Source organism: Macaca thibetana, chromosome 15, assembly GCF_024542745.1.
Source record: "Macaca thibetana thibetana isolate TM-01 chromosome 15, ASM2454274v1, whole genome shotgun sequence".
NCBI lineage: Eukaryota > Metazoa > Chordata > Mammalia > Primates > Cercopithecidae > Macaca > Macaca thibetana.
This window is the reverse complement of record NC_065592.1, coordinates 59,619,489-59,647,193: the sequence shown is the minus strand read 5'-3', so window position 1 is coordinate 59,647,193 and position 27,705 is coordinate 59,619,489. Positions and strand designations below refer to the sequence as shown.

At 37.3% G+C, this 27,705-nt stretch overlaps 1 protein-coding gene across 11 annotated transcripts in view; it reads left to right on the top strand.

Moving 5' to 3' along the window:
* The window catches only part of FOCAD (focadhesin), a 312,387-nt gene that overhangs the window by 277,691 nt on the left and 6,991 nt on the right, over positions 1-27,705 (top strand). For all 11 annotated transcript variants that reach the window (XM_050761318.1, XM_050761319.1, XM_050761315.1 and 8 more), the window contains 6 exons: positions 15,224-15,352; positions 17,154-17,269; positions 20,227-20,487; positions 21,173-21,262; positions 25,014-25,191; positions 27,064-27,161. In XM_050761318.1, the coding sequence (XP_050617275.1) occupies positions 15,224-15,352; positions 17,154-17,269; positions 20,227-20,487; positions 21,173-21,262; positions 25,014-25,191; positions 27,064-27,161 (872 nt within the window). The remainder of the gene's footprint in view (positions 1-15,223; positions 15,353-17,153; positions 17,270-20,226; positions 20,488-21,172; positions 21,263-25,013; positions 25,192-27,063; positions 27,162-27,705) is intronic.

Here is a 27,705-nt window from a genome sequence, read left to right as displayed (position 1 = left end):
CATTCCTGTTGTTTAGATGTGGATTCTTTTGTCCAGTGCTAAAGATCTCTGGGGAAGGAACTAGTTCACTGTGTTCTCCCTTGGCTTTGGGACTCCCTCTCTTTCTTTCCATACCTTCCCCAAAATGCATGAAACAGCCAAATATTTTCTCCATTTCCAACAACTACCATAGTTCCTCTCATTCCAGTTAGTGTCCGAATCAGTTCCCTACAAATAGTGGAAAATTTTGTGTGAGTCTAGTTATACTACTCAGTATTGATTCCTTGCCCTTTTAAATGTGGAAGATTTATTTCATTATTGGACTGATGTAATTTTTCAACCCTATTCTTTGTTGATGACACTTGCATGTATATTAGGTCAATTCTAGTGAATATAGAAGCAACGTGTAAAGTGCAGTTATTGGTGACAGTTGTCCTGTCAAAGGAGAGCTCATTGTCTTAAGAATAAAACATCTGGAAAATGGTCATATTTCACATGGGCTCCTGGTATTAGAAGACAGTTTGGATGCGTTTCCTGTTTCCCTAGATCCTCTGGAAACTCCAAAGTCTTTGTAGTGGATTCTCTCAAAGTACCTGGAAAAAAATTTTTATGTAATTTTGAAAATACTCAATCTCTGAGAGTTTTTTTTAAGTAGAACTGTATTTATGAATTAATGATGTCCAGTACAGAATTGGATACATTGTTCCTAAATGGAGAGATGTAATTCTTGCATAGATATTTACTATAATGTCTGCCAGTTTATCAAACTATTTCTATGAATCATGTGCCAAAAAGACCCCAAAAAGCAACTTAATTTTTGTGGGTTTTTTTAATGTGAAATAAAAGACTTCTTCTGCAGCCAATGTTGTGTAGAGATACTTAGCGCATATGTGTAATCGGCATGGAGTTATGTGAATAGACAACCAGTTAACTCCTATCATAGCATTTTTTTATCACATAATTTATTACACCTGATTTTGCCTTGTTTGTTTGTTCTCATATTAGAATATAAGTTCCACGAGCATAGGGACCTATATTGTCTTGTTCAACACTGCCTCCACTGTTGGAGTCAGTGCCTGATACCTAATAGATAGATACTCAGTAAATAGTTGAATGAATGCATGTGTTTATAAATGTATTTACTTTATTTGTCAGAATTTTTTTTTTTTCCTTATAATAGCAATGGTTGGCCTGGTGTGGTGGTTCATGCCTGTAATCCCAGCACTTTGGGAGGCTGAGGCAGGTGGATCACCTAAGATCAGGAGTTCGAGACCAGCCTGGCCAACATGGTGAAACCCCATCTGTACAGAAAATACAAAAAATTAGCCAGGTGTAGTGGTGCGCACCTGTAGTCCCAGCTACTCGGGAGGCTGAGGCAGGAGAATCACTTGAGCCTGGGTGGCGGAGGTTACATTGAGCCATGATAGTGCTAGTGTACTTAAGCCTGGGCGACAGAGCGAGACTCTGTCTCAAAAAAGAAAAAATAATACTAATAGCAATGATTAACTCTCTAATAATAGTTCTTCAACTCCCAATATTACATCTCAAGATGGAACACAACTAAAACACCAATTACTGGTAGCATAGCAGAGAAGAGTGGCAGATGTGTTGAGCATCAACTTTTTTTTTTTTTTTTTTTTTTTGAGACAGAGTCTTGCTCTGTTGCCAGGCTGGAGTGCAGTGGCACGATCTTGGCTCGCCGCAACCTCCCCCTCCTGGGTTCAAGCGATTCTCCTGCCTCAGCCTCCCAAGTAGCTGGGACTACAGACGCGTGCCACCACACCCAGCTAATTTTTGTATTTTTAGTAGAGACGGGCTTTCACCATGTTGGCCAGGATGGTCTTGATCTCTTGACCTTGTGATCCATCCTCCTCGGCCTCCCAAAGTGCTGGGATTATAGGCATGAGCCAGAGCATCCACATTTTTAAAAAGTGAAAGAGCGTTTGTTGGAGGGGAGAGAAGCATCACTGGATGGCACACTGCTAGTTTTACCTACCTGTTGGCAGGAGGGAGCAGGTTAGTGGGTAGCCTAAGGAAATGTGCTGATTTTTGAGAAGGTGCAGGTGGGAAATAAGTCTAAAATATTGGAGAAAGGCCTGGATTAGAAGTATGGATTTATATTCCTCAACATATAAGTAAAATTTGAAACTATGAAAGTAGATGAACTTTCACAGAGGAAGAACACAGAAGCTTAAGGAAGCAGTTATTTCAGGAATGAGGGCATGGTACTCTTTTATATGGGAAAGTATGGAAAGAAAGACTGAGAAAATACGCTTGAATTAGGCATTTAGATGACCATTAGAAATCTTAGCAAGGGCAGTTTCGGTGGAGTGACAGGGCCAATGTCTGTGTAGCAGTTGTGTTAGGGTACTTTTTATTCCGGAAAGCAATGACTCGTACTTCAACTAACTCAAAAATACTTATTGCAAGGATTCTTAGGTTTCACAGAAATCCAAGGACAGAAACTTTGTTTTTGGGAGTATCAAGAACAGAAAGATATCAGGCACTGAGACTGTATCTCTCTTTTTCTCTTTTTCAGGGGCTGCGTGGTATCAGTTTCTCTTGTGGTTTCTGTTTTTTTCTTCTAAAGACTCATCCATCCCTTTCTAAGTTTCTTATGCTTTTTTGGTGATAAAATACATACAACATGCCATTTTAACCGTTTGAAAGTTTTCAGTGGCATTTAGTGCATTTACAAAATTGTGGTGCCATCACGACTATTTCCAGAATGTTTTCATTACCCCAGAAGGAAACATTAAGCCTGTTGAACAGTTGTTCCCCATTTCCCATTTCTCCAAGACCCTAGCAACCAATAATTTGCTTTCTGTCTCTATGTATTTTCCTTTCCTTTAAATGTCATTTAAATGGAACCATACAGTATGTGGCCTTTATGATTGGTTTCTTTCACTTGGTATAATGTTTTCAAGGTTCATTCTTGTTGTAGCAAGTATCAGTACTTCATTCCTTTTTATAACTGAATAAAAATACCATTACATGGGTATGCCACATTTTACTTACGCATCAGTTTATGGACATTTGGGTTGTTTCTACCTTTTGGCTATTGCAAGTGATGCTGTTATGAATATTTGTGTACAAGTTTTGGGTGGAACACCTTTTTCAATTCTCTTGGTGTGTATATAGCAAGAAGGGGAATTACTGGGTTGTATGGTAATTCTGCTTAACTTTTTGAGGAACTACCAAACTGTTTTTCCACTGTGGCCGCCCTGTGTTACATTCTTGCAAGCAATATAGGAGGGTTCCAGTTTCTCCATGTTCTTGCCAACACTTGTTTTCCATTGTTATTATGGTTGCCAACTAATTGGCTGTGAAGTGGTATCTCATGTGATTTGGGTTTGCATTTCCCTAATGACTAATAATGTTAAGTATCTTTTCATTTACTTATTAGCCATTTGTATATCTTCTTGGAGAATTGTCTGTTCAAATCCTTTGCCTATATTTTTGAAAAATAAATTACCTGTTGTTGAGTAGTAAGAGTTCTTTGTGTATTCTGAAAATAGACCCTTATTTATAATTTGCAAATTCTCCCATTCTATAGATTGTCTTTCATTTACTTGATAATACCCTTTAATGAAAAAAGTTTTTGACTTCAACAGAGTCCAATTTATCTGCTTTTCTTTTGTTGCTCAGGTTTTTAGTGTCATTTCTGTGAATCCATTGCCAAATCCAAGGTCGAAGATTTAACCCCCTGTGTTTTCTTCTAGGAGTTTGATTGGTTTAGTCCTTATATTTAAGCTGTTAACCCATTTTGAGTTAATTTTCATATTTAGTGTCAGGTAGGGACCTAACTTCCTTCTTTCACATGTGAGTATCTAGTTGTCTCAGCACCATTTATTGAAGAAATCATTCTTTTCCCCATTGAAGGATCTTGGCACCCTTGTCAAAAATCCATTGGGTATAAATATATACGTAATTTCTACTCTCCAGAGTCCAGAAATAAACCCATACACTGTTCTATAAGTCTGTCTTTATATGTACTAATACCACACTGTTTTGATTACTATAGCTGTATAGTAAGATTAGTGTGCATGAGTTCTCCACATTTTTCTTTTTTCAAGATTTTTTTTTAGCTATTTGGGGCCCCTTGCAATTCCACATGAATTCTAGGATTGGCTTTTTCATTTCAGTGAAAAGGACTCTTGGAATTTTGATGGGGATTGCATTGAATCTATGGATCACTTTGGGTAGTATTATAGTTTTAGAATATTCAGTATTCAAATCCGTGAACACAAGATGTCTTTCTATTTATTTAGGGCTACTTTAATCTCTTTAGCATGTTCTATACATTTTGGTGTATAAGTCTTTCCCCTTGGTTGAATTTATGCCCAGGTATTTCATTCTTTTGAGTGCTATTGCAAGTGGAATTGTTTCTTAATTTCTTTTTCAGATTATTCACTGCCAGAATGTACAAACACAACTAATTTTTGTGTGTTGGTCTTATACCCTGCAACTTTATTGAATTCCTTTATTAACTCTATTAGTTTTTAAAAACATTCTTTGGGATTTTCTCTATATAGAATCCTATCATTTGCAAGTATAGTTTTATCTCTTCCTTTCCAATATGAATGCCTTTTCTTTTTCTTGTCTAATTGCTCTGGTTAGAACATCCAGTACAAAGTGGTGAAACTGGGAATCCTGTCTTATTCTTGATTGTAGAGAAAAAGCTTTCAGTTTTTCACCATTGAGTATGATTTAACTGTGAGTTTTTCACAATTTTTCTTTATCATGTTAAGATAGTATTTTGAGTGTTTTTTATTAGAAAAGGGTGTTTGTCAATGCTTTTTCTGCATCAGTTGAAATAGTCATGTGGTCTTTTTTCCTTTGTATTATTAATGTTAAATATTACCCTGATTGATTTTCTTATATTGAACAACCTTTGCATTTCTGGGATAAATCGTGTTTGATCATAGTGTATAATCCTTTTAATATGCTGTTGGATTCTGTTTGCTAGTGTTGAGAGTTTTTGCATCTATATTCATAATATGTATCAGTCTCTGGTTTTCCTTTTTTATGGTGTCTTTGATATCAGGATAATGCTGATCTCTTAGAATAAGTTAGGAAATACTCCCTTCTCCTATTTTTTTAAGGAAATTGAGAAAGATGTTAATTCTTTAAGTTTCTGGGAGAATTCACCAATGAAACCTTCTGGTCTTGAACTTTTCTTTGTTGAGAAATTTTTGATTGCTGATACAATCTCTTTATTTGCTATAGGTCTGTTAAACTTTCTATGTATTCCTGACTCAGTTTTGATAATTTTTGTGCTTCTAGGAATTTTTCGATTTAATCTGGATTATCTAGTCTGTTGGCATACAGTTTTTCATAGAATTCTCTTACAATCCATTTTATTTCTGCAAGGTCCATATAAATGTTTCCATATTCATTTCTGATTTTATTTGCATGTTCTCTAATGTTTTTTTCTTAGTCTAGCTAACAGTTTGCCAATTTTGTTTATCTTTTCTAAGTTCCAGTTTTTGGTTCTGTTGTTTGTATTGTTTTCTTATTCTTTTTTTTTTTTTTTTTTTTTTCTTTTTTTTGAGAGATGGAGTATTGCTCTGTTGCCCAGACTGGATTGCAGTGGCGTGATCTCAGCTCACTCCAACCTTCGCCTCCTGGTTCAAGTGATTCTCCTGCCTCAGCCTCCTGAGTAGCTGGGATTACAGGTGTCTGCCACCATGCCCGGCTAATTTTTGTATTTTTAGTAGAGATGGGGTTTTACCATGCTGTCCAGGCTGGTCTCGAACTCCTGGCGTCAGGTGATCTGCCCACCTTGGCCTCCCAAAGTGTTGGGATTACAGGCATGAGCCACTGTGCCCAGCCTGTTTTCTTGTTCTATACTTAATTATTTCCACTCTAAACTTTATTATTTCCTTCCTCTACCTTTGGGTATATTTGCTCTTCTTTTTCAAGTTCTTTGAGGCATAAAGTTGGGGATATTGATTATAATTATTTCTACTTTTTTAAAAAAATGCCCTTTTAAAACAGGCATTTATTGCTATAAATCTCTTCCAGTACACTGTATTTGTGCAATTCCATAAATTTTGGTATTTTTATTTTTATTTTCATTTGTCTCAAAGTATTTTATAATTTCCCTGTGATTTCTTCTTTAATCTGTTGGTCATTTAAGAATATCCTTTTTACTTTCCATTTATTTGTGAATTTTCCAGTTTTTTTTTTTTTTTTTTTTTTTTGTTCTGGAAATCTGTTCTTGATTTCTATTGCATTGTGTTTATGAAAATACTTTGTATGGTTTTAATCTTTTAAAATTTATTGAGACTTGTTTTGTGGTCTGACATGTGGTAAGTCTTAGAGAATGTTCCATGTGCTCTTGAAATGAGTGTGTATTCTGATGGTGTTGAGTGGAACTGTTCTAGCTATGCCAGCTAGATCTCTCTGGTTTACACTGTTGATTAATAAGGATCCTTTGTATCCTTGTTATTCTATCTATTATTGAAGGTAGAGTATTGAAGCCTCCAATCATTACTGTAGAGCTAGCTATTTCTCCTTTCAATTCTGTCAGTGTTTATGTATTTGGGGGCTCTATTGTTTGATTTGTATGCATTTATAATTGTTAAATTTCTTTTTTTTTTTTTTTTTTTGGCAAGATCTGTTGTTGTTTTATTGCTTGAGTATCGATGGTATAAAAATACAGTACTCAAGAGCCCATATCATCAGTTACAAAAAAAAAAAAAACAGAAAACACTTATTCCATCTTTATAAATAGACAGGTTGCTCTAGAAAGAGAAACCATGCAATAAACACTAAAGTAAGCTTTAGAAACAAACATTTAAATCTTTATTCTCAATTTAACATTTTCCAAAAGCACATTGTTTTATTTTAGTCTTTTGAAATAGAATAGTACCAAGTAAATTTAAAATGTGCCTCATTTCTGCCTTTCTAGATGCCATTACATTTGCTTACTAAGCCACTTCTTGAGTTAAAGAAATAAAACATACACACTGCTTTCTAGAGCTTAAAATTATGTCTCTTTAAATTAACACCCATCTCTCCAGCAGAGGGAGCAAATAAGCTTTTGTATTTTCGTTTCTACCAAAATAACTTCTTTGACTTACTATGTACTTTTGTATAAAACATTTTGAATGCTACATTAAAGAATAAATTTGTACTAAGAATGTGTTTAAGTCAACTCAATAGTGCATATTAAATGTTCATAAAATCTCCCAGGTGTAGGTCTTATACTTTTCATTTTGCTAAAGTCACTACATCCATGAAAATTTAATTGTAAATATTAGCTAAACAAAGAAAACTTATTACTTTTTTTCTGAACACATTAGAATTTAATCAGTTTATATTAGTACAAATGATGGAATGTGGATATTTTTCATCTCCCATATTTTTTTAAATTATACTTTAAGTTCTAGGGTACATGTGCACAACATGCAGGTTTGTTACATATGTATACATGTGCCATGTTGGTGTGCTGCACCCATTAACTCATCATTTACATTAGGTATATCTCCTAAGGCTATCCCTCCCCCCTCCCCACAATAGGCCCCGGTGTGTGATGTTCCCCTTCCTGTATCCAAGTGATCTCATTGTTCAATTCCCACCTATGAGTGAGAACATGGCGGTGTTTGGTTTTCTGTTCTTGTGATAGTTTGCTGAGAATGATGGTTTCCAGCTGCATCCATGTCCCTACAAAAGACACAAACTCATCATTTTTTTATGGCTGCATAGTAATGTATATGTGCCACATTTTCTTAATCCAGTCTGTCACTGATGGACATTTGGGTTGAGTCCAAGTCTTTGCTATTGTGAATATTGCCACAATAAACATACGTGTGCATGTGTCTTTATAGCAGCATGATTTATAATCCTTTGGGTATATACCCAGTAATGGGACTGCTGGGTCACATGGTATTTCTAGTTCTAGATCCTTGAGGAATCACCATACTGTCTTCCACAATGGTTGAACTAGTTTACAGTCCCACCAACAGTGTAAAAGTGTTCCTGTTTCTCGACATCTCTCCAGCACCTGTTGTTTCCTGACTTCTTAATGATTGCCATTCTAACCAGTGTGAGATGGTATCTCGTTGTGGTTTTGATTTGCATTTCTCTGATGACAAGTGATGATGAGCATTTTTTCATGTGTCTGTTGGCTGTATGAATATCTTCTTTTGAGAATTGTCTGTTCATATCCTTTGCCCACTTTTTGATGGGGTTGTTTGTTTTTTTCTTGTGAATTTGTTTGAGTTCTTTGTAGGTTCTAGATGTTAGCTCTTTGTCCGAGGAGTAGGTTGCAAAAATGTTCTCCCATTCTGTAGGTTGCCTGTTCACTCTGGTGGTAGTTTCTTTTGCTGTGCAGAAGCTCTTTAGTTTAATTAGATCCCATTTGTCAATTTTGGCTTTTGTTGCAGTTGTTTTTGGTGTTTTAGACATGAAGTCCTTGCCCATGCCTATGTCCTGAATGGTATTACCTAGGTTTTCTTCTAGGGTTTTTATGGCTTTAGGTCTCACATTTAAGTCTCTAATCCATCTTGAATTAATTTTCGTGTAAGGAGTAAGGAAAGGATCCAGTTTCAGCTTTCTACTTATGGCTAGCCAATTTTCTTGATTAATCTAGCTTGAATTGATTCCAACTGAGCATCAACAACATACAAATATTCTGCTCCTATGAATTTCTATTTCTCCCCTTTATGTTGTTATTGTCCCAAATTACATGTATATACATATGTGCCCATTAATGTAGATTTATAATCATTGTTTTATGCATTTGCCTTTTAAGTTACATAGTAAGTGAAAAGGGGAGTTATGAAACAAAAGTATAATAGTAATGGCTTTTATATTTACCTATGTAATTACCTTTACTAGAATTCTTTATTTCTTTGTATAGCTTCAAATTATTGTCTAGATTACTATGTAGTGTCCTTTCATTTTGGCCTTAAGGACTCCCATTAACATTTCTTGTAGGGCATGTCTATGGATAACAAACTCCCTCAGCTTTGTTTTTCTGTATATATCTTAATTTCTCCCTAATACTTGAATTATAGTTTTGTTGGATGCAGCATTTTTTGATGACAGTTTTTTTTTTCTTTCAGTAAAAAGTGTTATCCTGTTCCTTACTGGACTCCATGGTTTCTGATGAGAAATGAGCTGTTAATCTTATTGGGAATCACTTGTATGTGATGAATCACTTCTCTTTGCTGCTTTCAAGATTTTCTGTCTTTGTCTTTTGAAAATTTGACTACAGTATGTCTTCGTGTGGATCTCTTTGCCTTTATCTTTCTTAGACTTTGTTGAGCTTCTTAAATGTATGAATTTGTGTCTTTTTTATTAAATTGGAGAAGTTTTCGGCCATTACTTTTCAAATATTCATTCTGCCCCTTTCTCTCCTATCCTTCTGGGATTCCGGTTATGCATACCTTGGTATGCTTGATGTATCCTTAGGCTCTGTTCATACTTTTCATCTTTCTTTCCTCTCTGTAGACTGAGTGATTTCAGTTGACATATCTTTATGTGAGCTGATTCTTTTGCCTGCTCAAGTCTGCTATTTAATCCCTCTAGTGAGTTTTTCATTGCAGTTACTGTACTTTTTAGAGTATAGAGCTCTATAATTTGTTTGGTTCTTTTAAAAAAGAACTCTTTTTGATATTCTCTTTTTTTTTGTTTTCTTGTAGTGTTCTCCTGGTTTCTTTTAGTTCTTTGTCCATAATTTTCTTTAGCTGAATATATTTAAGAGAGTTGATTTCAAGTCTTTGTCTAGTAAGTCCAATGTCTTTGCCTCCTCTGGGACATTTTCTATTAATTTCTTCTGTGAATTGACAAAGCTTCCTTGTTTCATTTTATGCTCCATATTTTTTTGAAAACTGGACTTTTTTTGAATGTTAAAATTCAGTTTAATTCCAAGAATAAAAAAAATGGTAAAATATATAACATAAAATTTAATTTTTAAATATACAATTTTATGACATTAAGCATTAATGTGACATTAAACATTAATTAAGCAACTATCACCACCATCCAGCTTCAGAACTTTGAAAAATGAACATTTTGCATATTATAACAGGGTAACTTGGAGTATTAGAGTCTTTCTTTTCCTCATTGTTTGTTTTTGTTTCTTGCTGTGGGCTATGTTCAGTGACTTCTCAAAATTGTGAAGCCTGTCTGTATTCTTTGTCTTTGAAGGCTCTATTATTTTAGCCAGTGATTAGCTAGTGTCTGCTGTAGAGTTCCTTGAACACCAGAAGTCAAAAAAAGGAAAAAAAAAAAGACTCTGCCTTTCCTCCATAAAGCGATTATTACACATTGCATGCCTATATCAAAATATTTCGTGTGCCCCATAAATATATACACCTACTGTGTTCCCACAAAATCAAAAATTAAAAAAATACTCCACCGCCACTTCTGCTTCTACTTTTTTAATCTCTACCTATTATGCTGCTATTTCTGAATATACATCTTCTTTTTTAAAAAATTGTAGTGATAAGTCCATAACATAAAATTTACCCTCTTAACCATTTTTTTTTATGTTTTTATTTTTTGTGGGGCACAGAGTTTTGCTCTTGTTGCTCAGGCTGGAGTACAATGGTGCAATCTTGGCTCACCACAACCTCCACCTCCCGGGTTCAAGCAGTTCTCCTGCCTCAGCCTCCTGAGTAGCTGGGATTACAGGCATGCGCCACCATGCCCGGCTAATTTTTTGTATTTTTAGTAGAGATGGAATTTCTCCATTCAGTAGTGTTAATGTGAATGTATATTCATATTGTTATGAAACAGATCTCCAGAACTTTTCATCTTCGAAAACTGAAACTCTAGCCATTAAACAATAACTCCCTTTCTCCCACGCTTCTCCCTAGCCCCTGGTAACCACCATTCTATTTTCTTTTTCTATGAATTTGTCTTCTTTAGATACTTCACATAAATGGAATCATACGTTTTTTGTGTGTGAATGACTAATGTAATGGCCTTAAGTTTCATCCATGCTATAGCATCTAACGTGATTTTCTTTCTTTATAAGATTGAATAATATTCTTGTTATGTATATACTGCATTTTGTTTATTCTTTCATCAGTGGACATTTGGATTGCTTTTACCACTTGGCTATTGTGAATAATGCTGCTATGAACATGGGTTTGCAATATCTCTTCAAGATCTTGCTTTCAATTTCTTTGGGATATATACCCAAAAGTGAGGTTGTTGGATTATATGGTTTTTCTAGTTATAATTTTATATTTATATAAAATAATGTGTAATTTTTTAAGGAACTGCCATAATGTTTTATATACTGGTCACACCATTTTATAATCCTACCAAGTGTACATAAGGGTTCAAATATCTCCATATCCTTGCCAACACTTTTTATTTTCTGGTGTTTTTGTTGCTATTGTTTTTATAGCCATTCTAATAGGTATGGGCTGATATCTCACTGTGGTTTCAATTTGGTTTGGTTTTTTTGCCTTCTGATTAGTGATATTGATTGTCTTCATATGCTTGTTGGACATTTGTATATCATCTTTGGGAAAATGTCTAAGTTCTTTGCCCATTTTTATATGCTTCTCTTTTTTTTATGCTACTCCTTTTTTAGCTGCTCTTTTTTCCTTAGGTTGATTCTCCCTCTGCCCTGTCTTTTTCAGTTTCTGGTTACTCTGCTTTTCCTGCTAATGCAGCATGTGCCTCTCTTTTCTCCTATACTTCTTTCTGCTGTTTTTCATTTTTCTTTCTCTGCCTGCTTTTTGAGTATCTATTCATTTTGCTTCGGTTTCTCTTTTTCAACTTCTGATAATTCTGTTACTTTTTCTGCTGATTCCACATAGCTTCTCCTTTATCCTATGTTTCTCCTTTTTGCAGATGTTTTTCCTTCTGTTGACTCTACCCTATTCTTCCAACTTTTCCATGTGCTGATTTTACCTCTGCTTCTCCTTGTTCCTGTGTTTCTCCTTCCTGCAGCTATTTTACCTTCTGCTGACTTTGCCCTGTTCTGCTTCCCTCTTCTTTCAGCATCTGCTAATGTGGCCTCTGCTTCTCCTTGTTCCTGTGCTTCTCCTTTCTACAGCTATTTTACCTTCTGCTGACTTTGCCCTGTTCTGCTTCCCTCTTCTTTCAGCATCTGCTGATGTGGACTCTGCTTCTCCTTTTTCCCATGTTTCTCCTTTCTGCAGCTGTTTTTGTTTTTTTTTTTTTTTTTTTTTTTTTTTTTTTTTTTCTGCTGACTCTTGCTTCCCCACTTTTAGCATCTGTTATTTTGGCCTCTGCTTCTCCTTTTTCCTATGCTTCTCATTTCTGCTTCTGTTTTTGCTTTTGCTGACTCTGCCCTACTTCCCCCTTCTTTCAGCATCTGTTGACGTGGCCCCTGCTTCTCCTTTTTCCTGTGTTTCTCCTTTCTGTAGCTATTTTTCCTCCTGCTGACTCTACCCTGCTTTTGCTTCCACCTTTTAACATCTGCCAATTCGGCCTCTGCTTCTCCTTTTTCCTATGCTTCTCATTTCTGCTGCTGTTTTCACTTTTGCTGACTCTGCCCTACTTCCCCCTTCTTTCAGCATCTGTTCATGGCCTCTGCTTCTCCTTTTTCCTGTTTCTCCTTTCTGCAGCTGTTTTTTTTTCTTTTTCTGACTCTTGCTTCCCCATTTTAGCATCTGCTAATTTGGCCTCTGCTTCTCCTTTTTCCCGAAGTGCTTCTCCTTTGTGAAGCTGACTTTGCCCTATTCTGCTTCCCTCTTCTTTCATCATCTGCTGATGTGGCCTCTGCTCCTTGTTCCTGTGCTTCTCCTTTCTACAGCTATTTTACCTTCTGCTGACTTTGCCCTGTTCTGCTTCCCTCTTCTGTCAGCATCTGCTGATGTGGGCTCTGCTTTCCTTTTTCCCATGTTTCTCCTTTCTGCAGCTGTTGTTTTTTTTTCTGCTGACTCTTGCTTCGTCCCTTTTAGCATCTGCTATTTTGGCCTCTGCTTCTCCTTTTTCCTATGCTTCTCATTTCTGCTGCTGTTTTCACTTTTGCTGACTCTGCCCTACTTCCTCCTTCTTTCAGCATCTGTTCATGGCCTCTGCTTCTCCTTTTTCCTGTTTCTCCTTTCTGCAGCTGGGTTTTTTTTTTTTTCTGACTCTTGCTTCCCCATTTTAGCATCTGCTAATTTGGCCTCTGCTTCTCCTTTTTCCCGTGCTTCTCTTTTTTCCTGTGCTTCTCCTTTCTGAAGCTGACTTTGCCCTGTTCTGCTTCCCTCTTCTGTCAGCATCTGCTGATGTGGCCTCTGCTCCTTGTTCCTGTGCTTCTCCTTTCTGCAGCTCTTGTGCTTTCTGCTGACTTTGCCCTGTTCTGCTTCCCTCTTCTGTCAGCATCTGCTCATGTGGGCTCTGCTTCTCCTTTTTCCCATGTTTCTCCTTTCTGCAACTGTTTTTTTTTCTGCTGACTCTTGCTTCGTCCCTTTTAGCATCTGCTGTTTTGGCCTCTGCTTCTCCTTTTTCCTATGCTTCTCATTTCTGCTTCTGTTTTTGCTTTTGCTGACTCTGCCCTACTTCCCCTTTCTTTCACCATCTGTTCATGGCCTCTGCTGCTCCTTTTTCCTGTTTCTCCTTTCTGCAGCTGTTTTTTTTTTTTTTTTTTTTTTTTTTTTTTCTGACTCTTGCTTCACCATTTTAGCATCTGCTAATTTGGTCTCTGCTTCTCCTTGTTCCTGTGCTTCTCTTTTCTGCTGCTGTTTTCCCTTTTGCTAACTCTAGCTCCACATCTGCTTCTCCCATCTTTCAGCATCTACTGATTCTGCTACTTTTTCTGATTCTGCTTCTCCTTCTTCCTATGCTTCTCCTTTCTGAAGCTGTTTTTCCTTTGTTGACTCTACTTCCACTCTGATTCCCCCCTTTTCATCGTCTTCTGATTCTGGTGCTTTTTTGATGATCCTGCCTCTGCTTTTCCTTTTCCTACCTCTGCTTTTCCTTCTGTTGATTCTGCTTCTCTTTCTGCTGATGCTAATTTCCTTTCTGCTGCCAATGTTGATCCTGCTGCTTTTGCTCCTCCTTGGTCTTCTACATTTTGATGTATCATACTATTTCTGACCTCCTCATAGCTTCACGTTTACATGGCCCTTAATGGCTATTCCATTCCTAATTACACTATATATTTCCACTCACAAATGCTCCACTATCTGTTTTTCAATTTCTAATTACCCTATACACACTACCTTAAAAAAGAATGTGATGTTAAAGTAATGGTACTATGTCGTAGGCAGCTGGTTAACTGATGGACTAGCTGTTACACAGCCCTTAGATGCTCACTTCTAGAACAGTCACCATGGCACAGGCTGGAAAGCAGAAAAACTAGAGACTCCCATGTTACAGAATGCAGTCTAGGACTACATAGACTAGGTAATCCATAATCCATAGAAGGGAATGTACCTGAGTGAGCAATCCTTATTATCTCCGCTGGAAGTAGATTGAGGTGTTAGTGAGCAATGAGGTAATAATGTAAAAGAAGTTACTTAATTTTGAGAACTAGATAAAAAGACGAGAGTGTGCAGAGGACAGCTAAGTAGCAATGTGGAAAATTTTTATCCAGTCAAAAAGGAAAGACTGTAGACAAGTAAAAGAATGAAATCGTGTCATTTATGGCCACCTGGAGAACTCATGTTAAGTGAAACAAACCAGCCACAAAAAGATAAATATCACATATGTGGAAGCTAAAAAAGTTGATCTCATACGCGATGCCAAAGAAAGTTGATCTTATATAGAGGTAGAGAGTATAGAATAGTGGTTACTAGAGGTTAGGAAGAGAAGGAGGATGGGGCAATAATGAGAGACTGGTTAAAGGAAACAAAATGAGGAATAAGTTCATATATGGGGAATAAGTTCTGGTGTTCTAAAGTACTGTAGGGTGACTATAGTTAACAATAATTGTTATTTCCAAAGAGCTGAAAAAGAGGATGTTGAATGTTTCAACATAAAGAAATGATAAATATTGGAGGTGATGGATATGCTATTTATCCTGATTTGTTCATTGCACATATGTATGAAAATATCACTCTATACCCCATAAATATATACAGTTATTATATATCAATGAAAAATTTAGAAATTTTTTTTTAAAAACAGAAGAACAGAGGGAGCAAGGTTTTCTGGCAAATGGAGTTGAAATTAAGAGCACAGAATTGAAGGGTTGATCACAATTGAAGATGTAATATCAGATCCTTTGATGCTAGAAGGAAGGAAGGAATTGTTGGCATTTTCCACTTCCATGATGATATGCAGGTGTTTTACTGTTATTTTTCCCTTTCTGTTATAGGTCCTGAATCTGTTCCTCCTTCTCTTCTTAAATTAGTGATGAAACCCATAGCAACTGTTGGAGAAAGCTACCAATATCCTCCTGTGAACTGGGCTGCACTTCTCTCTCCACTTATGAGGCTAAATTTTGGTAAATATCATGTGTTTTTAAGTCTTCAGACTTTGATTTTAGTATTTGACCTGAATGGAAAAACAGATTCTGTGTCACAATGTGTAGTGACTGGATAGACTTTTCAGATCTTGAGGTTTGTCATGTTGGATGGGATGGTTGGTTTACTTTCACTCAGTCATTGAGCCCCTGAGGGTGAGGAAGAAGAGGTCTAAAGACACAGGCCAGATACACCTGCCAAAATCAATGCTTGACTGAGGTTTGCACACCACTGGGAATGTGGTACAGGTTCCATTAAGCTTGGCCTTGTGGTTATCAAACTACATTTCCAGAGCCATAGGTTTCGAGAAGTACCATGTGGGATGCTGTATTAATTTTCTGTTGCTGCTGTAACGAATTACCACAGTGGCTTGAAACAATACAAATTTATTATCTTTACAAGTCTATAGGCCAGAAGTCCAACATGTTTCTCACCAGACTAAGATCAAGGTATCAGCAGATTAGAATTTCTTTCTAGAGGTTCTAGGGGAGGATTCATTTTCTTTTCTAGCTTCTAGAAGCTGCCCACATTTTTGACTTGTGGCCCCCTTTCCCCATTTTCAAGGCAAGCAATGGAGGGCTAAGGTCTTCTCACACCATCATCTTTCTGGTTCTGTGTAGCCAGGAAAGGTTTTCCTCCTTTAAGGACTCATGTGATTAATAGGCTCACTTAAATAATCCAGGATAATCTCTCCATCTCAAGATACTTAACCTTAATCACATCTGCAAAGTTTCTTTGCCATATAAGGTAGTGTATTCACAGGTTCCAGGTATCAGGATATGGACATTATTGGGTACCATTATTCTGCTTACTACAGTTATTTTGTGGTGAGAAGCAAACAGAGTGCACACCTCACACCTTGAGTTCATCCACAGCAACCTATTTTATACAGATTAGATTTACACATGCAAATATAATTTAATGTACTTTTTCCCCACCCTAACTCGAAAAATAGAAATAGAATAAGAATGAGGGGATGAAGAGCAATTTAAACAGTGTTGTAAAATTATGTGTGTTTGTGTGTGTGCCTGCCATGAGTGCTCTATCATTTATAGTAGAGTGCATATGATATGCAAAACATATGATATATAAAACAACTTGTATACTGTAATTTATGTGCAGTTTCAGAGATAAAGATAATTTTGACTATATACAATTTTTCACTTAAATGCTTTCATATAAACCTAATCTCTATGTAAGATATAATGTCACCGTACTGGGTTTCCAGAGATTTCATTTGAAAAATGTGTTCCTCTGTCCCTCTCTTTCTTTTGTGTGCTATATTGAAATGTTTGTGTTTCAGTTAAGTCCTTAGAAAAAGGAAGGAAAATAAGGTGCTGACTGGAATCTTACTACTAGAAAGGCTCGATGACTAGAGAATGTGACTGTATCTTTAAGCCATTCCTCACCTTGATATATTTCTTCATGGTCTGCATATGAGATGGAGAGAAGGGGAAAACAGAGATCAAGAGATTACTAGCTAGAATATTGTCATATTTTAGATAGTGTTTGAGTGTGTAGGTTTCTCTGGATATCATAAGAGAAATTCCCCTATCTAGTTCAAGGCTCTTGCTAGTTCCAAGACTTGGGACTGTGATGCCTTTGGATACGTTATTTTGCCTCATAATTAACAAGTCTCTTGAAATATCTATTCTGGTTTACTGAAGTTCTGTTACCTGCAGAAGTCACATAAGCAGATGCTTTGATTTGAGATATTAAAGCCTGAAAATGAGTCAGGAAAGTAACTATCTATTCAGATTCTTTTCCTTTCTTGCCTTTCAGGTGAAGAGATTCAGCAACTGTGCCTTGAAATTATGGTGACCCAGGCACAGTCATCCCAGAATGCAGCTGCACTATTGGGCTTGTGGGTGACGCCACCACTGATCCACAGTCTGAGTGTATGTAGTAACTAAGGGTGTTGGCCAACAGGAAGATATCATTCTTTAGGAGGAGATTAACGTTCATTTGGGTGTGTGTTCTCAAAGTCAAGAGGAGACAGATGAGATCTTAACAAAAATTGAGGGTTTGATAGTAGCTGGCCTACATACTGGAAAATTTATATAGTTCAGAACCCTGCCATAGCCATTACTATTCATGCTTTAGCTACCATTTATTACAAAAAGTGGAAAATGATGATCAGAGGTATTAAAGTTAATTTCTCAAGATCATATAGCTAGAAAGTTGTGGAATTATTTGTACTTATGTTTATTTGATTATATAGTATATATAATTATTTCAGTACATATTAAGAGAAAGGAAATCCATATGTACTCGACTCATCCATGTATTATCCTTCCCTTTTCCCAGAGGAGGCAGCAATTAAACTAACCGAGCCATGATTCGGTTAGGTATCGCATCAAGGGGACCGGGGATGTAGGTGGGAGAGTGTAGGTGGAGAGAATAAAAGATCTCTACTAGGCTGTTTAGCTTGAGCAGGGCGTTGAGAAAGAAATGACCCAGTCTGGTGTCTGTGATAGAGGGGCTAGCACCTTTCACATATAGACCAAGGACAGATAGGAATAATAGGGCAAGAGATTTTAAGATGTGAAGTTAGTAAAGATGTATAATTTTGATTAGGTTTCAAACTAGAACAGAAAAGCATATTCCATGATTCTTTAGAGGTTTACCAGTTGATATAAGTTAAATGCTGTCATCTTTTAATTGTCTCCGTAATCTGGCCTATTCTTCTGTCCTAGGAGGCTTTAATTGTTTGAGAATAGTACAAAGCCCTCTTATCATTTCCTCAGTCTCTTGGCCTTTGTCCCTGTTCAGCACTGTTTCTGTTTTTGTTGTTGTTGTTTTTGAGACAGTTTCTTGCTCCATGGCCCAGGCTGGAATGCAGTGGCACAATCTCTGATCACTGCAGGCTCTGCCTCCTGGGTTCAAGTGATTTTTGTGCCTCAGCCTCCCAAGTAGCTGACACTATAGGTGTGTGCCACCACGCCCATCTAATTTTTGTATTTTTAGTAGAGACGGGGTTTCAACAATTTGGCAAGTCGGGTCTCGAACTCCTGACCTCAAGTGATCTGCCCACCTCAGCCTCCCAAAGTGCTGGGATTACAGGTGTGAGCCACCACGCTAGGCCTGTTTTTGTTTTTTTAAACCTTTCCTACTCCTCCTCACTGTCTTTAATTGAAGGTGGACGCTATCAAGGTCTGCATCTTTCTGTCAGGTATTAACTTCACTCCACCTGTCTGCTCCAAGTGGCTCCCAGCTGCCTGCCACTTACTGAGCCCTTGCGGTGTACCTGGTACCTGCAAGCACTCAGTAATTACAGAAATCAGACCTAATTTCTCTACAGCCTGACAGAATAATTTTAAAATAGCTTTGTTGACTTATAATTTATATAGCCTAAAATATGGCTGTTTTAAAGTATAAAATGTGATGAATTTGAGTACCTTTATAGGTTTTTCAATCGTCACCAAGAATATTTCCATCACCTGACAAGTTCCATTGTGCTTGTTTGTAGTCAATCCCCACTCCCAGCTTCAGACCCAAGCCACCACCAATCTGCTTTCTATCTGTAGCATTGCCTTTCTGAAACAACCTTTATTCTTATAATTTTATATAAATTATATATACATTTCATATCAATTTTAGAAATGCTTTAGAATGGAATTTTATATGATATGAATTTTTGTATGTCTGTCTTGTTTCATGTCTGAGAGATACATTTTATTATTTCCATTTTAACAGACTTATGAACTGAGGCAAATGGAGGTCAAAGCAAAGTTTGCCTAGCTAATAAATGAGAGAGCTGTATCTATCTGACTTCAAAGCCCTGTTCTATTCACTCCTTCTTCCTTTTGAATCAGACCCATTTCCAGCCTGTTGGGTTGGCCTCCAAAATTTTCCTAAATTTTACTTACCCTTTATCTTTTAGATCTGTGCTACTCTGTGCATTTGTCTTTGATTATTTACCTTTATTGTTATCTTGGTTAATTAACAATTAAGTTTGTGAATTCATTTTCTTAAATATAAAATGATCTGAGATGGCATATTGTTTAGAATGAGGTCTTGAGAAAACTCATGCAACTACACCGATCTTTTTAGAAATTCGCAGAAAACATTGTTCTTCTGTCCCTCCCCTACTTTTGTGTGTTATCTTGAAAAAAAATAGCACACAAAAAAAGTTTTTGCCAGATTTTACTTTTTAGATCGCTTATTTTGCCAGATTTTATGTTTAGATCACTTATTTTAGACTTGCTGCCCCTTTAGTAGCATGCTTATATTCCTAAGAATTTTCGAAGCCCACTTGGTTAAAGTCTGTCGCATAACAGAGCTGTTACTGACATGCCCTTTCTTGGCTCTCGTGAACTCTAAGGTGCCTGGGCAGTTCTACTTGCTCAGCTGGTGGTTTTACTTTGGTCATAAATGGTCCCAGCATGTCACTTCTCCTTATTACTTCCTTATTTTTCTCAGAAGAAGAAATTAATAGTATCAGATGCTCTGTTTAGTTGATTTTCAGCAGATGAGCCTTTCATCTTCTAGAGCTTTTCTTGCCAGAGAATGTGACCTTTTAAAACTGAAAAGTAACTGTCATGTACTTTCAGAAGTAGCATTTTATTCCCATCACTGAAAACATCCAAGGTTTAAGCTGAGTAGTTCACAGATGGGTTGGCAGATCCATATAAACACATGATTCACCCTGGATCAGAAGTAACTGCAGCAGCCAAAATTACATGCATTGGTGGCCCATTGGACCATGAAGCTGTGGGAAAATGAAGAGGGGAGGAAGTAACCTGAACCTTTTATCTCTCAGTCTACCCTCAAACACAGTGATGACCTACAGGTTTTGAACATTTCAAAACCAGACTTGCCTATTTACATTCAACCTCTTCTGTTTTACTTCCAGCTGAATACCAAAAGATATCTCCTGATATCTGTACCTCTGTGGATAAAACACATCTCTGATGAACAGATCCTGGGTTTTGTTGAAAATTTAATGGTGGCAGTTTTTAAAGCAGCTTCCCCACTTGGAAATCCTGAGCTATGCCCAAGTGCTTTACAGGGTCTGAGCCAGGCCATGAAACTGCCCAGCCCTGCCCACCACCTCTGGAGTCTGCTCTCTGAAGCTACTGGGAAAATTTTTGACCTCCTGCCAAATAAGATTCGGGTGAGGAACAAAAATATTTACATTCCTGACAATTTGTTTGGGATATTTTAAAGACTTTTTGGCAAAGTGGGGAGGTGTATGTTTTAAGAATGTGGGTGGGAAGGCTAGCAAGAAATAACCACATTCTTTACTAGGAGTGTGTTTGTTTCCAAGATCTAAATTGAGGTTGAATTTTTAGAACCAAAGTTTTGAGCAAGCTTAGAAGCAGTTTAACTAGTGCTGCACCAGGAAATTTGCTATTAGGTGTTTTTATCAAATGCCTCTTTTAAAAGACCAGAAAGCTCAGAAGTCCTTACACTTTACACCTGGAGAATCCTTGGGCATCGTTTCCCATATACTGTTTATATAAAACGATTTAGCATCAGCCCTTCCCGTCCTCCAAAAGACCTCTGAATTGTAATTTTACAAAGAGGTTAGAAATTTATTTGTGATAAAGGGATTTTGATAAGGAGAAAAAGGTATAGCCAAAAAGAAAACACACACACACACACAAAAAAAACCCCCACAAAGTATCAGGAAAGATGTCTTCAAAATGACAAAAATTGGCCAAATGTTTTGGTTTGGTTAAAATTAAAATCTCATCAGCTGCTGTTCATGGGGATAAGAAAATCTAATAATTTGTCAGAACATTTTGACCCGTTATTTTACACTGTTTGTTGACATATTTGGCATTTTCCTTTATCAGAGAAAGGATCTAGAGCTGTATATCAGCATAGCAAAATGCCTCTTAGAAATGACAGATGATGATGCCAATCGGATCGCCCAGGTTACTAAGGTAATAACATATCTTTCTATACCTTTTTTCATTATTGACGCAGAAATTACAATTGAAGAATTGATTTCAGTGTCCTTTTGGCTGAAGCAAGTTGTGCTTCATTTTTGTTATTGGTTAATTTTAGGAAACGATTTCATTTATATTGTTGAACCTCTTGTTCAGCCTACTGATATGGTTGGTGCTTAACAAATGTTGTATGGATGAATAACTTTTTAACCCAATTTCTCCCACTTTGTCCTTCACCTGATCCTGTCCTTTGGCGTGAAGAAGGTAGTTGATTGAAAAGCAAGCACTATTAGCCCTGACACAGGATAATTTATCTCCCACACCCATGCCCAAGTCAAATGATGAATGAGCAAAAAGTAGCATGTCTGTAAAGTTGCCAGATTTAGCAAACAAAATACAAGATACTTTGTTAAATTTGAGTTGCAGATCAATAATGAATCATTTCTTAGTACAAGTACATCCCAAATGACACACTTGCATTTGAATGGCATTTTTGCATACCAGCTAATACCAATGGTCTAGAGAACTGTGAGCTCCCTTACAGCTGGTGGACTTCGTGTCATTTACTTTACTTTATGGCAGGTTTGCCTATTCAATCATATCCTTGAATATCTGTGTCATATTGCAGTGGTTCTCAGAATGTGGTCTTTGCATAAGTAGCATCAGCATCGCCTTGGAAATGATTAGAAATGTGAGTTCTTGAGCCCCCAGCTAGACCTACTGAATCAGAAACTCTGGAGATGGAGCCCAGGAGTCTATGTTTTAATTGTCTCTCCAGGTGATTCTGGTGTAAACTAAGGTTTGAAAACCACTGTTAAAGAATATTTGGGGCCGGGTGCGGTGGCTCATGCCTGTAATCCCAGCACTTTGGGAGGCTGAGGTGGGTGGGACCATTCTGGCCAACATGCTGAAACCCCGTCTCTACTAAAGGTACAAAAATTAGCTGGGCATAGTGGCGCACACCTGTAGTCCCAGCTACTGGGGAGGCTGAGGCAGGAGAATCGTTTGAACCTGGGAGGTGGAGGTTGCAGTGAACCGAGATCCCACCACTGCACTCCAGCCTGAAGACAGAACGAAACTCCATCTCAAAAAAAAAAATATATTTGGAATATCAACATTTTGGAAGATTGTTTTAAGCAAGGAGAAGCAACATAAGGAAATAGTTAAGAGGATGGACTCTGGAGCCTCATTGCTACAGTTTGAAATCCAGTTCTGCAATTTACTAGCAATGCGATCTTGGTTAAGCTTCATAAGCTCTGTGCCTCAGTTCCCTTATCTATAAAAGGCAGATAATAACACCTACGACTTAGATCTGTTTTGAGAGTTCAGTGAGTTAGTCCATGTTGAGTATTTGGAGTACTGCTTGGCTCAAGATAAGGACTCAGTATTTATTATCATAATTACTACATATATGTAACAAATTATATCCTATTATTACATGCATGTAATGTAATTGGAAATAAAGTATGTCATTTACTTCTTAGTACCTAGAGCTGAAAGTTGCTGTTACTCGCTTGAGTTTCTACCTAAAATACCATTCAGAACATTGTCACTGGAACATACTAAGTAGTGTTCTGATGTCCCCTAAAGAGGTAGTCTACTTCAGCAAGGTCAGAGTTTGTTTCTGAAAAGAATAGAGGTAAGAATAAGATAGTGGTAGAGAACACAGACTCCCCCAGTTCTGTTTCTTACTCTGCCACCTGTAGCTATGTGACCTTAATTTAAGCAAGTTGCTTAACCACTGTGCTTCAGTTTGCCCATCTGTAAAGGTGGGATGATAATAGTGACCTACTGCAGAGAATTGGTGTGAGAATTAGTAAATACAGCAGTTCTCAAATGTTTTAGTCTCAGGAACACTTTAGCTTCTTAAAAATTATTGAGGATTCCAAAGAGCTTTTAATTATAAGGGTCATATCTGTTGATATTTACCTTATTAGAAATTAAAGACTAGGAAAACTTCTAAATATTTACTTAAAAGCAATAATAAGAAAACCATTATATATTAACATGATTAATAAAAACATTTAAAGCATAAAAATTTAGTGAGAAAAGTGGCATTGTTTTACATTTTTGCAAATCTCCTTAATGTCTGGCTTAATAGAAGACAGCTGGATTCTCATGGCAGCTTCTTCATTCCATCTGTTGTGAGGTTGTTTTGGTGAAGTATGTGAAGAAATTCCAGCCTCATACAGATACGCAGGAGGAAAGGGGAAATGTGTCCTAATAGTCTTTTCACATAATTAACGGATAGACTTCTTTTACATTTCACCAAAAAATTCAACAACTTGTAGTTCCTTTTTGTTAAAAATTTTTTTTAGACTGAGTCTCACTTTATCACTCAGGCTGGAATGCAGTGGCATGATCTCAACTCACTGCAACCTTCGTCTTCCAGGTTCAAGTGATTTTCCTGCCTCAGCCTCCAGAGTAGCTGGGATTACAGGCGTCCACCACCATGCCTGACTAATTTTTATATTTTAGCAGAGACGGGATTTTACCATGTTGGCCAGACTGGTCTCGACCTCCTGACCTCAAGGTGATCCTCCCGCCCTGGCCTCCCAAAGCGCTATGATTACAGGTCTGAGCCGTCTTGCCCGGCCAGCAACTTGTAGTTCCTTAAAGGTTAGTTGCAGTGTAAACTCTGAAACCATATCAATGAAACTTATATACTTTGTTACATTAAATTCCACTGATCTGTTTTGTACTCTGGGTCTTTTACCCATGCAGGGTTTTGTAATAGCATACATTAGTCATTTGGAAAATATTGAATCACCGAGCTTTGAAGATCTTCCAAATGTTGACAATATAAAATAATCATACTGTTAATATCACTACCAGTCTCATCAGAAAAGCTTTTTACATATTGGGAAGCTGCCAGGCTCATAGAAGCAGAAACAAATTTTCCAAAAATCTAATTTTCTCTTGAAAGTTCAGATACTATCAGGTATTTTTCTTGAAGTGACAGTTTCACTTCCTTCAGTTTCAAGAAAATAATCTGTCAAATACCCAGGTTGAATAATAGTTTTTCCATCAATTATTCTTTCAAGTAAATGGTGTTCTATGAAAAAAGTGGCTATTTCACAGCCTAATCTTACAAGTGTTCTTCCTTGGCTTGAGACCACCATCATACTTGGGTATGCAGCACAATTCCCTTATAAGTATTTCTCAGTTTGTCCCACAGAATATTTTTAAAAACATTTATTAAAGGGCCAATGTTTAATGGAACTAATAATTATTTTTGTTTACAAGGATATTTTAAGTGAAATTGGCTTGTGAAAAAAAAATGTCAGTACAATATACAATGAATACTAGTACACTTTGGTGCTAACATAAAAATAGTTTTGACCTCACGGAACCTCTTACGCACCGTGGGGTTCCACAGAAGTTCTGTGTACCATACTTTGAAAACCACTGAATTAACACATGTTAAATGCTTGGAGTGATGCATGGCACACGGTAAGTACTGTATTTTTTAGTCATCATTTTATTATTATTTGTGTATGTTTACTAAATATCATCATGGACTAACTCCTGAACAGATTTACGGTTTTAATGAAGGAGCCAGGAGATGGCATTACAACCCTCTATTGTATGTTCATGTTAATGTAGCACACAGGCAGATGGGTCATGTGCTGTAGGAAATGAACAGAATAATGACATCCAACTCACCTTTTCTGTTTTGCCCATGCCATGAAATTCTGTAGCTACTTCAGTTAATAGTAACTAAACAATTTTTTTTTTTTTATAGAGCAACATAGAAAAGGCTGCCTTTGTCAAACTGTACTTAGTCTCTCAAGGACGATTCCCCCTGATGAACCTGACCGATATGCTGAGTGTTGCTGTGCAGCACCGTGAGAAAGAGGTGCTGGCCTGGATGATTCTGCACAGCTTATACCAGGCACGGATTGTGAGCCATGCCAACACGGGTGAGGACACCCTGGGGTGAATATCAGAAACAGGAATAGATCTGCCTGCTGTTGCTTTTAAGTTGCACTTGTGTTCTCAACTTAAAAATTAGTTTAGCACTTATTGACACAGGTTAGGCCTTCTGGTGCCAAATGAGGAGTTACTTGGATAGAAATGAGCAGTTACAGCTCACAACATCCACTTTTTAGAAATAAGGATGGATTCTTTCGAGGGATTTTGTATTGTATTTGGCTCTGTAGACCCTCAAAGATACAAACAAATTAGCTGCTTCTGCCTGTTTAACTTCAGTTTCCCAAACACACAAGATGTCAATTGATTCTGCCTGATGGTTTCATGAAAATGGCTTTTGGGTAGTCATTTACCAAACAAGAGAAAACAAACAAAAAAAATTAGCTAGTTATTTTACAGAAGAACTTCTCTGGGGTAAGAATAATCAAATCCTGCCACCCTACCCACAGTAGCAAGCTTGAAACTCTGCTAATGAATCACATGATGCAATTTTTAGACCATTTTCTACGTTATGCTTTAACAATTACTGAATAAGAGAGCTCCCCCATTGCTCTATCCAGCTTGTTGGTCATATGCTTACAATTTCTGGAGACTACATTCAAGTTCTGAATGGCACCAGGCTCCTGAGGGGTAGATGTGGCTGGGACGCTTGTGTGACTCTGGACAAATTGCTTATGCTTATGTGCCTGGTTTTCCCCATCCATCTCTTGTATTATGATTTTGAAGAAAAACTGACAAGCATGATTGTAATACTCTGCAAGACTGTATCGCCTGTAATATTAGCACTTTAGGAGGCCAAGGCAGGCGGATCACCTGAGGTCAGGAGTTTAAGACCAGCCTGGCCCACATGGTAAAACCCTGTCTCTACTAAAACAACAAAAATTATCCGGGTGTGGTGGCGTGCACATGTAGTCCCAGCCACTCAGGAGGCTGAGGCAGGAGAATTGCTTGAACCCAGGAGGCAGAGGTGGCAGTGAGTCAAGATGCCACCACTGTACTCCAGCCTGGGTGACGGAGCGAGACTCCATCTTGAAAAAAAAAAAAAGAGAAATTTTGATTCATCATCCTCTGTGGCAGTCTGAAACAGTTTTTATGTCTGCATTAGTGCCTTTCCACTGAAAAATGAACCTATGATGAGAAACTGGACTTTTTTACTCTAAGCCAAAAGTGTATGTATCAGGAAGAAATCTAGTAGGGGTTTCAAATGAAGCATGAAGTTACATGCAATAAACTGAAATAAGTTTGATGTTGCCTTTGGTTCTAACCAGAACCAGCCGGCTCTCAAATGTAGTTCCTGTTTTTGAAACCCATCCGTAGTAGTCTTTACTGTGCTAGGAATCCTGTTTTTAAAAAAAAAAAAAAAAATGAAAAGGGAAAAAAGTCAATATTTCTGCTAATGGAAATATAATGGCTGTATTTTGCTTTTCTTTACATGTCTTTGGGTTAGGTTTCCTCTGTGAGTTGGCATAAATTGGGAACACTTATGCAAAGGAGAACTGTAAAAACAACTAATCGTCAACAATTCAACATTGCTAGTTAGTTGGCATGCCAGATTTCTCCTAGTGTATTTAATGTTGAGAGAGAAACTCCAACAAATGCATTTTATCACTAGTGGTCAGGGAGATTTAAAGAATAAATTGGCTTTTGAAAAATCAAAGACCAAAATACCGTTATCTGATGTGAATAATGTCAAAGAACTGTCTCACAGGCAGCCACAAGTCTCGGGTATTGCAAGGGAACATGAAACTGGTTAATGGAGTCCTCACCCGGTGTTCTGCTTTAGTTATGATCGTTGTTACTGATCTGTTTTACATTTCAAAGGAAAACCATGGTCTAGTAAGAAAATACCCTTTTCATTTCAGGTGTTTTGAAGAGAATGGAGTGGCTCTTGGAACTGATGGGTTATATTAGAAATGTTGCTTACCAGTCAACATCCTTTCAGAATACGGCTCTTGATGAGGTAAAATCTAGAGGAGTAGTTTATAGCTTCCTTAAAATATAGAACTTATATTAGGTTGGTGCAAAAGTAATTGCGGTTTTTGCCATTACTTTTAATAATATAAAATATACCTAAAATATATGCTCCCAAAAGAGGAACACGTTGCTGTTTGCAGCTTTTCTTTCCCTCTTTCCTTTTATTTTAGACACACTTAATGATTCTCTGATGCCACAAGGAAATCAGTATTCTTGCCAAGCTCTTGGAGACACCCAAGGCTGCCCTTTGAGAAATATTTTCAGCAAAATATGTTTCTTGACAGGCAGAACACAAAGGACACTCGGGAGAGAGAACCCAAGCTCCTATGTAGCTGGGATTGATCCCATAAAGCATGTGGGAATATAGGGCTCTGGCCTCCACACTGGCCCAGCATATGGCTAAAAATGCCTGCTTTGAATAGGTTCCTGGAGTGTGTGCAGATAATCTTATGTGTGCACATATGGAGGGGAGTTTTTATCACACCTACAAAATTACCTATGACTCAAAAAAAGTGAGAACCACTAGTATT